The sequence below is a fragment of the Vicia villosa genome, linkage group LG7 (genome assembly GCF_029867415.1).
Source record: "Vicia villosa cultivar HV-30 ecotype Madison, WI linkage group LG7, Vvil1.0, whole genome shotgun sequence".
In the NCBI taxonomy this organism is placed as follows: domain Eukaryota; kingdom Viridiplantae; phylum Streptophyta; class Magnoliopsida; order Fabales; family Fabaceae; genus Vicia; species Vicia villosa.
In genome coordinates, this window is record NC_081186.1 from 10,371,542 (window position 1) to 10,382,101 (window position 10,560).

The 10,560-nt window shown below is 33.1% G+C and overlaps 2 protein-coding genes across 2 annotated transcripts; one reads left to right on the forward strand and one right to left on the reverse strand.

The window, feature by feature from the left end:
* Positions 1-17: 17 nt before the first annotated feature.
* On the reverse strand, positions 18-2,762 carry LOC131618652 (uncharacterized). The gene is made up of 13 exons (XM_058889831.1): positions 2,757-2,762; positions 2,555-2,619; positions 2,316-2,472; positions 1,968-2,235; positions 1,789-1,879; positions 1,578-1,705; positions 1,409-1,499; positions 1,173-1,329; positions 907-1,064; positions 684-804; positions 432-602; positions 271-330; positions 18-182 (listed from the first exon to the last, which is right to left on the reverse strand). The coding sequence occupies exons 1-13, from the start codon at positions 2,760-2,762 to the stop codon at positions 18-20; spliced, it is 1,638 nt and encodes a 545-aa protein (XP_058745814.1).
* A 2,613-nt stretch (positions 2,763-5,375) lies between these two features.
* On the forward strand, positions 5,376-7,317 carry LOC131620305 (peroxisomal 2,4-dienoyl-CoA reductase [(3E)-enoyl-CoA-producing]-like). The gene is made up of 4 exons (XM_058891338.1): positions 5,376-5,852; positions 5,973-6,145; positions 6,232-6,454; positions 7,013-7,317. Exons 1-4 carry the CDS (start codon positions 5,498-5,500, stop codon positions 7,165-7,167), a joined length of 906 nt encoding a protein of 301 aa, XP_058747321.1. The 5' UTR covers positions 5,376-5,497; the 3' UTR covers positions 7,168-7,317.
* Positions 7,318-10,560: the final 3,243 nt, after the last annotated feature.

Here is a 10,560-nt window from a genome sequence, read left to right on the forward strand (position 1 = left end):
AAATTATGCAGGAACTACTAATCTATCTTCTCTATTTTTATAATTTTCTTTAACTTGTTTGATGAAAGTTCTCCATCACACGTGCCATCCGAGGTTGTTGACTCGCTTGATACGCCTGGAAAGTGTCTTTTTCCAGTAGGAGTAATTGGATCTGTGTTGTGCGTTGAACTCACATCAAGATCCTGATACATAAGTGAAGAAACATCACCAAATTAATATTCAACAGTACATTAAAAGTGGAGTATATTTCAGTACAGTAAACGTCCTTACGACAACAAAATTAGGTTCCGATCTAACAGTGGTCATTGCTTCGACAGCAGCTGGTTTCATCTACAAATCATTCGAAAGATAGTACAAAACCATAATATGCGCAAAGTCAGTTTACAATGATTTTATGTTGCATTACATGTGCAAAGATTAAATTCAAATACTTCATCTGTGTCAAACTGATCAGCAAGCTCTTTCACAAAAGGGTCATTCTTCAATAGCATAACGACAGAGGCATTCTTCCAACGTGGTTGCCACTTAACTTTGAAAGCCATCTTGCAATCCAACATCTGATCCAATACCAGTGGGAATTCCAAGGGATCATGAATGCCAGCCTGTAGGAGATTGCAAGACAAAGATCAGTTAACTCTGGCATAATTGTCTATGTTTTTCCAACGGTATGTAAACGGAAATACCTTAATCATTGTATGACGCAGCTGAGAAGCAGACAATCCCAAAAGTAACTCACACTCTCGATCCCAAAATAAAAAGTTACAGCTATTCCCGGCATGAGTAACCTCAATCTCAATCTTATACCTACATTCACAGTATACATAGAACTCAAAAAGGTCATGTTCAGTACCTTGACAAACACCCATATAAATGGAATAACATAAAACATGTGACAAGGATGTTAACCTAAAAATCTCTGCCTCAGTGAAATGTCCAGCCTCACACTCAAACGGAGCTCTGTCACCACGCGCAATACATGAGCAAACATGACAACCACGATAATACCAGCCATACGGAGAGGCAACCAGCATTTTAGTTTCTCCCACAGTCGCACAAAATGTAATCTGCAATTATTATGGAACCAAAAGATAATACGATACACAGTCAAATGCAACGAAAAAATGGAAATATATACTAAATCAGAATAAAAGGCCAACAACTTCCAAACATACAGTTCTGAGTTTTATAATATCCCCAATAGGCATTACAACAGCCTTTGAAAGCAATTTTTGTACAGGAGTCATCTGTTGATTTTCAGAGTTCTGTGCTGAAAGCTGTGAATTGGAACCCTCCTGGCCAGACAACGTAATCATGGAATCCTTCGGAAAACTGTCAAAGGAAGACAGTAATGAAACAATCACATTGCATAAAAATTAAAACCACACAACAGCAAATCCAGGGAGCATACCTTTCTATAAACTCTTTCATCGGCAGCAAATCAATATTCAGACCAAGGACGGTAACATTAAACGTGTTTGTCACGGACAGTGGAAACTTACCTATTCAAATAGAATGTTACATAACCATCTGTATCAAAATAAAAGGATATCTAACACCACACTTCATCAATTACTAACCCTGTTCCTTGACTTTAGCATATTGAATCATGACAAATATAGGACCTGAATCATCTCCGCGCTCCTGCTTGAACTTCATGAATTGTTCAGCATAGGATTCCCAAAGCGTGCAATTGATAGTATTCTCACTGAAGAAATAATACAAACCATGTCATCTACATAGTCACATAAGATATGTTCGACAAATTACACAATAAATATGAATACAAACCCCCCGTCACGCAGCATCATGTTAATCTGCTGCTTCCGGGCACCTGTTGTAGTCTGTGAATACCCAATACTTTCCACCATACCAATGACATCTAAAACACATACAGCCAAAAAACCTTAAAATGAAACAACACATAAAAAACAAATCCAGTAAAACAGAATAGAGATAAAATATTCTACCTATTAGCACATCCTTGTTAAAGTTGCCGTTTATTATATCAGTAAATTTAGTAAACACCAACGGCTTTGGAGGTATTTCAGCGTTGTTATCATCCGTAACCGTAGTGCCAGCAGTAAACTTCAACATAAACTTATGAGACGAAGGTCTGAAAGCCGCAACATTAGCCTGAACCTTAAAATTGGAAATAGTGTAACTATGATCCAAGACCATTTTTTCAGAAAAAAGAGATACATGAGGTGCAGGAACAACAACATGTATGTCACCACCCTGGAAAAAACATTAAAATCAAACATACAACAAACCAGAAACAATATATGTAAAAACTACCGAACAATTCACTTCATTACCGATACATCAACAAAGATCATCTCAAAATGCTCCCTCTTGTTTGAAACAACTGTCCATTTGTGGTGCACACGAACAGAAACTTTCCAAAGTTCTTTGCTGTCATTGATGTCACATATTTTTGCTAATGGTCGTGCCATAATGAACACTGGTATGATACTGCAGAAAAGTGTAGCCAACCAATACTATAAATAACAAAGCCATGCAGGAATTACAAAGTATTCATTCCACTCTTCATTACATAACCATAACCGATGGTGAAGCTGAATGGAAAGAAGCATATAAAATCCTCATTAAGCATAGAAGCTGCATGGACAAACCGAATTAAATGCCAATTATATGAGACATCAATGGTGGAATATGGAAGCATAGAAGCTGCATGGACAAACTGAACTTAATGCCAATTATATGAGACATCAATGGTGGAATATGGAACAACATACCTTCATTAATCATCAAATGAGACACATGGCGCATGAAGAAGAAAGAAATTCTGCTCTAAGACTAAGCCACTTGGCAGCACCACATTGAAAGTTCAAAAAGATAGAACTTTCTTATATTATAGATTATGATTGATATTAGAGTGACATGTGTCTAGGGTCGCCAAGAGATATTATCATAATGACATAGTTAGAGTTGTTATCATAACAACATTAAATTTATATATATTAAGATATTAAGATTAAGATATTTGTGTAGTGTGGATAAGTCGTAAACATAAACGCTATTATTATGTTACATGACAAATTAACGTATTCGTCAAATTCGCAGCATATAAAACTGCTTTTAACTACGATTAAAAACACTATAAAATACAATTCATATTCTTAAAATTTTGTTTTTGATAATATTTTAATATTATTTAGTATCGTTTGTATTATCCACTCATGATTCGAATAAAGTTTACAATTGTTGGTGTGTAATTGATGAAAACACCAAATGTACATGTGAGAAAGTGAGATACAGATTTATATGCAGAAACAATTTTATTAATTTTCTAATCGATAACAGTTTATAAGATGGTTTGTGTTGGTAATAGTTTATAGGACAATTTTATCTATTTAATTTCATGCCTTTTATTAATTATTATTATTATTATTATTATTATTATTATTATTATTATTATTATTATTATTATTATTATTATTATTATTATTATTATATTATTGTTATTATTATATCATAATTAACCGAATTAAAGTTAATCAACTGTTTTTATGTCATTTATTGTCATTTTTGTGTGTTATTAATAGTTATATCTATTTACTTTATTGGTTTTATCAATGAAATTTAACGGTAAGAGTTTATGTTTTACTTTTTTGGTTAAAAAGTTATTTTTATTTAAAAGTCTATTTTTTTCCCTTCTTTTTGCATTTACATCTTACCGATAATGAAAATAAATACAATTGAATGTATAATTATGATATAAATATTTGATATAAATAATGAAAATAAATAGAACTGAATGTATATTTATATATTTATGATGCTTACATGAATATATTATTCAATTATAATATTATATGTCTAATAAACATATATGTGTATCATAAAAAATAAAAAAAAACATATATGTGAATTATATTTAATTTGAATCATTTTATATATAAGAGAAATTTTGAATAAATAACTTTTTTTTTTAAATCAAAGGAAGATTAGTATTAATTAAAAAAACATAAGAGAAATAAATAACTATTCTTAACCGTTAGTATAACTATTTTTTGTATATTTTTATTTTTATTTGTAATATGAATAGAAATAAATATGTAATAAAAATTTATTCATTTATAATTAAATATAAAATTTTAAAAGTTATATCAATATTTAATGAATTCTAATAACTCATAATTATACTTTAATATCAGTTACATTTTTTTTATATGAATAGAAATAAATATATAATTAGTAAAGGTTAATTTTATAAATTATTTTATTATTTTCGTATTACTTAACTATTAATTATTTAAATTAATTAAAGATAATAGTAATCAATTAAAATAAATCCATATTATAATTTATGTACTTAATTTTAGAAGATATTTCATTATTTTATTTCAAGTAGAACGATAATTATAAATATAATTAGAGCTTATTATGTGGGCTAATCCACCGTGTTTAGCTCGATCCTCGTAAATTTCCAATTTAAACAATCCAAGTTATTTTGTTTGCAATTATTAACGGATTGTGATATGAAGTAACATTTTAAAACAATAATGTTAAAATGACATAAATGCAACATAAATAAAGTTATTTATTTCCATGTCACATTTTATGCAATAATTTGCTTATTTTAATATTAATTGACTATTAATTATTCATATTATTTAAATATAATGATCATTAATTCAAATAAATATGCGTTATAATTTATAATTTATGTACTTAATTTTATAATATATTTTATTATTTTAATCTTACTTGAATTATAAATATGCAACTTCTGATAACTGATATATTTTGTGAGAAACGAAAACAATCAATATCAACTATTATATTTAATTAACGTTTATGATTTAATAATTTCATATAAAGAGCAGAATCTTTTCTATTATTTTTAATATTTAAAATTTTTATAAAAATATAAACTTACCAAAAATATTATTGTTATTTAAGTAATTTTAATTTTTTTCATGTTTTCTCGTACATTATTTTTCTATATGTTGTTTTATTACTGAGAATTTTTGATATTATTTATTTTATTAAAATAGACATGTCTAAGGTATAGAGATTTATTTATTTATCACCTATTTATTCATTTTTAAAAAATATTGAAGAATTTGAAATTAATTTGGGTAATTTTTTTATGGGTCATGCTAACGAGTGCCCCAGGGGCACTCTTTAAGCATTCTAAATAAAGAAAATATTCTTTCAAAAGTTCACCATTTCAATTTTCGATGCATTAATTATGCATATTTTCAAGAAAAACTTACTTTTTAAAGCTATTAAAGAGTGCCCCTGGGGCACTTGTTAGCATTTCCTTTTTTTTATTTACAAATTAGGAAATTATTAAACACTTGACCGGGCGAGGCATGAATAAAATTAGTTGGTCCCACGAAGCATGTAAGGAGGAGCAAACAATAAAGGAAGGACAAGAGGTGTTAAAGCCGGCACATTGGATTGGCTTTTGCTTAGAGATTAGAAGAAAACAAAAAAGTGATCAAGCGCAACAGCGAAGAGATCAAAGATGGGTTCAACGGAGTCACCGTTCAAATCAGATATATTGAAAGGAAAAGTAGCGTTGATAACAGGTGGAGCATCGGGAATCGGGTTTGAAATATCAACACAATTAGGTAAACATGGTGCTTCCGTCGCTCTCATGGGCCGTCGGAAACAAGTTCTTCAATCCGCTGTTTCTGTTCTCCAATCACTTTCGATCCCAGCGGTTGGTTTTGAAGGTGATGTCAGGAAGCAAGATGATGCCGCCAGAGTTATTGATTCCACTTTCAACCGTTTCGGTAAGATCGATATTCTTGTTAATGCTGCTGCTGGTAATTTTCTTGCTGCCGCTGAGGATCTCTCCCCAAATGGATTTCGAACCGGTCAGAATTCTCTTCCCTTTTCAAAATAATATATGTCTATTATTTTGACCTAAAATCACATTATTAAGTTCAACTGTCACCACTCCTACAAAATTCACAAATTTTAATTCTTGTTTGCAGTTTTGGATATTGATTCTGTTGGCACATTCACTATGTGCCATGAAGCACTTAAATATCTCAAGAAAGGGGGACCAGGAAGGGACTCTTCTAGTGCTGGTGGATCAATAATTAACATTAGTGCTACCTTGCATTATACAGCTTCTTGGTATCAAATTCACGTATCTGCAGCTAAGGTTTACTTTAAAACACAATCAATATCTAGTGTAAAATTTATATACAATGATAATGTATTTCCACTAAACTCTTTAATGTTCAACAGGCAGCTGTTGATGCCACTACAAGAAACTTGGCACTGGAATGGGGAACAGATTATGATATCAGAGTCAATGGGATTGCACCAGGTCCAATAAGTGGCACTCTTGGCATGAGTAAACTGGCTCCTGAAGAATTAGGTAACAAAGCCAGAGAAGAAATGCCTCTATTTAAAATTGGGGAGAAATGGGATATTGCAATGGCTGCTCTCTACCTAGTATCAGATGCAGGTTAGTAACTTCCTGGAGTTACCCAAATATTTTAGATTATTTCTTAAATCTTGTAAGAACGTTAAGATTGTGAATCTTGGATTTTTGCGCAGTTTAGGGATCTGATTGTGAATCTTAAAATATGTTAGGTTCACAAGATATTATTATGTGATAATAGGGATTCTGATCATTTTATCCACTGTTCTCACACTAGTTGTATCTCTTGACTGCTCGAGTGTAAGCGATTTGAACACCTTTTTTTTGGCTAAAGTCTTCCACAAAATTTATGTAGATATTTTGTAATGTATTTTTTCCAAGTAAATTAAACCATTTAAAGGTCATGTTTATTCATATGATATCTCTCCATAGCAAGTATCTTCTTCCACGGTCCATCTCTTCAACATAAAACCAATATTTTTTTTCTTCCTGTTTGTTTTTTGTTTTGACCGTCCTTAGCTTTCTGTGTTCTTTTTCTAACAATGATTTTTTTGGGTACAATAACAGTGATTATTTTATTCCTTTCATTTCATTTATTTATGTATTTGTCAATGGAAACTTAATTTATTTAAATCTGTGAAGGAAAATTCATTAATGGCGACACTATGATAGTTGATGGTGGACTTTGGCTGAGTCGGCCTCGTTATATACCGAAAGAGGCAGTGAGGCAAGTATCACGGGCACTAGAAAAGAAATCCAGAAATGAACCAGTTGGTGTTCCCAAAAGCAAGCTGTGAGCCAGCAGATTCAGTAGGAGACCCTCCACGCTGCTTTAAACAATACAATGAATGGAGGATATGATCTCGGTAACTTATAAGTTGAAACTATTTCTCCAACTTAGACATATAGAAATTATGATAATTTCAAGTTGCGGCTACATCCCACAGTTTAGATCACATGATTGTGCATTATGCTATCTGTGTTTGTTGGAACTGTATTCAAATTCAGGTGTAACTTTGAATGTGATTTGTGGCAAGTGATTACATTCTAATAAACACATACTTAGTCATTTCTTTTCATGATTGGTAATTTTAAAAAGGTTTTTAAATACCACTGGGCATTCTTCTGATTATACAGATATGTTCCTAAAATGTAATTGTCATAAGGAAAGAATTAATGAAATTGTGTGATGCAGACTCAAATTTTGCTAAAAGTGTCAACAACATAATTACATCCCCTATCCCCAAAAGGAGGAGCGAATAGCCGAACTAAGAATCATTTTCAACCGAATGAGAAGAAAAAAGCCGAACTAACAATCATTTTCAACCCTTTCCAGAATGAGAAGAAACAAAAAAAGCAATCGTTTGACTCCTGCTTATCATCGAAAATATCAGCATATATGTTTGCTGTTACATCACTAAAGTAGAACAATACAAAAAGGTATCCATTGTGACTTTTAATAATGAACTTAACCAGTTTATGTTATAGGGGCAAAAGTACCTCTTGGAAGTTTACTTGGAATGGCTTCACAAAATCCTCAAATATTGTTTTCTTGTTTTCTTCAACCTACGGCAGCGAAAAATAGGCTTGGCATAAGAAACTCTACAACTTAGTCATAAGTTTGATTATTGGCACCACTTTATAATAAGTTTGATTATTGGTACCACTTTATAAGCTTAGTTTCAAACCACGATGCACTGTCACGGCAGTCAAATAATTCATTGCAAGTTCTTCTGTTTCTTCGATGCACTGTCACGGCCTGTCAAACCATGATGCACTGTCACGGCTGTCAAACCACTTTAAATTATTGTCTATCTACCTTTAAATTATTGTCTATCTACTTAAGAAATAGTTTACCTTGTAATAATGTCCAACCAAGCCCACCATACAAAGTCTCTAAAAATTAGGGGTTTCAAATTAGTTGTTGAGTTAAAAAATATAAGATAAGATTAATTATGAGCTTAGTTTCTTTCTTTGCAGTACTATCTCTAAGTGAATTCGTGAAGTCAGTCGTTTAGTTTGATAGTGTAGCAGAGAAAATCTGAGATCTGTTGGTGCACAAAGAATAAAGATGATGACGACAAAGAGAATAACGGCGCAAAAGATTAATGAGAGAGAATAAAATTGTTGATAATAAATGATAGCTATTACAGGGCTATTTATACAAAGAAAAATCTTGTCACGTAGGCCCTAACAGACTAAACTTAGTGAACAAGTTTAAGGTACAAACAGTATAGTACTACAAAATACTAAAGTACCCTTACTACTAAACAACTAAGCTAATGGGACCCAGAAGCTACAACTTCTGGTCAACACTACTCCTGAGTAACCATCAGAAGATCAACCCGAACTCCTGGTGCTCATCTTCTGAATATTGAATTACTCTTCAATACCATCCCTTAATTCATATTCTTCACTTAAAGCTGACAACGCCAATTTCATCCCTCAAGAGCAGAAATTGATCTGTCTTGATTGTCTTCGTCAGAACATCTGCTATCTGCTTCTGGGTGCTGCAATGCACAACCTCTAATGTTCCATTATGGACTTGATTTCTCAGGAAATGATACTTAGTTTCAATATGCTTGCTTCTTCCGTGTAACAAAGGATTCTTGGCAAGATTGATTGCAGACTTGTTATCAATCATCAGCTTCAGAGGCTTCTTCACTTTAATCGTCAGATCTTCTAATAGATTCAGAAACCACACAGCTTGACATGCAGCTACAGCGCCTGCGATGTACTCAGCTTCACAGGTTGATAGAGCAACAACAAGTTGCTTCTTGGAACTCCAAGAAATAGGACCTCCCAGAAACATAAACAAATATCCAAAAGTGCTCCTTCTATCAACTATGTCTCCACGCCAATCAAAGTCAGAATAACTCAATAACTCTGATTCTTCCTTTCTCCCAGAAGGAAACAATATGCCATTACTTCAGAGTTCCCTTGACATATCTCAAGATTCTGACAGCAGCTTGGTAATGGGACCACTTAGGTTTACTCATGAACCTACTAACCAATCCAACTGCGTAGCATATATCAGGCCTGGTATTACACAAATACCTTAGAGAACAAATCAGTTGTTTGAAGACCGTAGCATCAACATCTTCACCTTCAGAATCAGAGTCCAACTACTGATTCGTTTCTGACGGTGTAACAGCAGCTTTGTAATTCTCCAGCTTGAATTTCTTCAGAAGTTCTAACTCATACTTCAGCTGATGCAGAATGATACTATCTTCTGAGTACATAATCTCCATCCCTAGAAAATATGACATTTTCCCAAGGTCTGTAATCTCAAACTCATTCATCAGCACCTTCTTGAACTTCATCAGATCTTCTGGACAACTCCCCGTAAGCAATATGTCATCAACATAAAAACATAACAGAATCATATTGCTTCCAGAATGTTGCACATAAACTCCATATTCCATCTCACACTTCTGAAACCCTTGCTTCTTGAAAAATGAATCAATTTTCAAATTCCAAGCTCTGGGTGCTTGCTTTAATCCATACAGAGCTTTATGTAATTTGTACATCATCCCTTCCTTATTCTTTTTCACAAAGCCAGGGGGTTGTGACACATATACCTCCTCTTGTAATGGACCGTTCAGAAATGCCGACTTTACATCCAGATGCATCAAGGACCAACCTCTGTTCGCAGCTAACGCAATCACCGGTCTGATTGTTTTATGTCTAGCTACAGGAGCAAACACCTCAAAGTAATCTAGTCTAGGTTTCTGAAGAAAACCTCTAGCCACTAGCCTCGCTTTGTGTTTACCAACTGATCCATCTGGCTTCAGCTTTACCTTGAAAACCCATCTCACGCTGATGGTTTTCTTCTTCTTTGGAAGTTCTGTCAGCTTCCAAGTCTTATTTCTTTCTATAGCCTCAAGTTCTTCTTTCATGGCATTCAGTCAGACTTTCTTCTTGAGCGCTTCTTCTATACTTACAGGTTCAGAATCTACTAACATGGCACACTGAATGACATCTCCCTCTGAGTCAACTTTTGTGTCTTGCAACATGTCAAAATCTGCAAACCTTCTAGGTATAGTTCTGACTCTTTGTGGCCGTTGAGCTACTTCAGAGTCACCACCTCCAGAGTCTCCACCTTCATGATCATCTCCAGAAGCTTGTCCTCCAGACTCTACGTCTTCACAGTTTTCCCTTCCAGAATCATGACTACCACCAGATTCTGG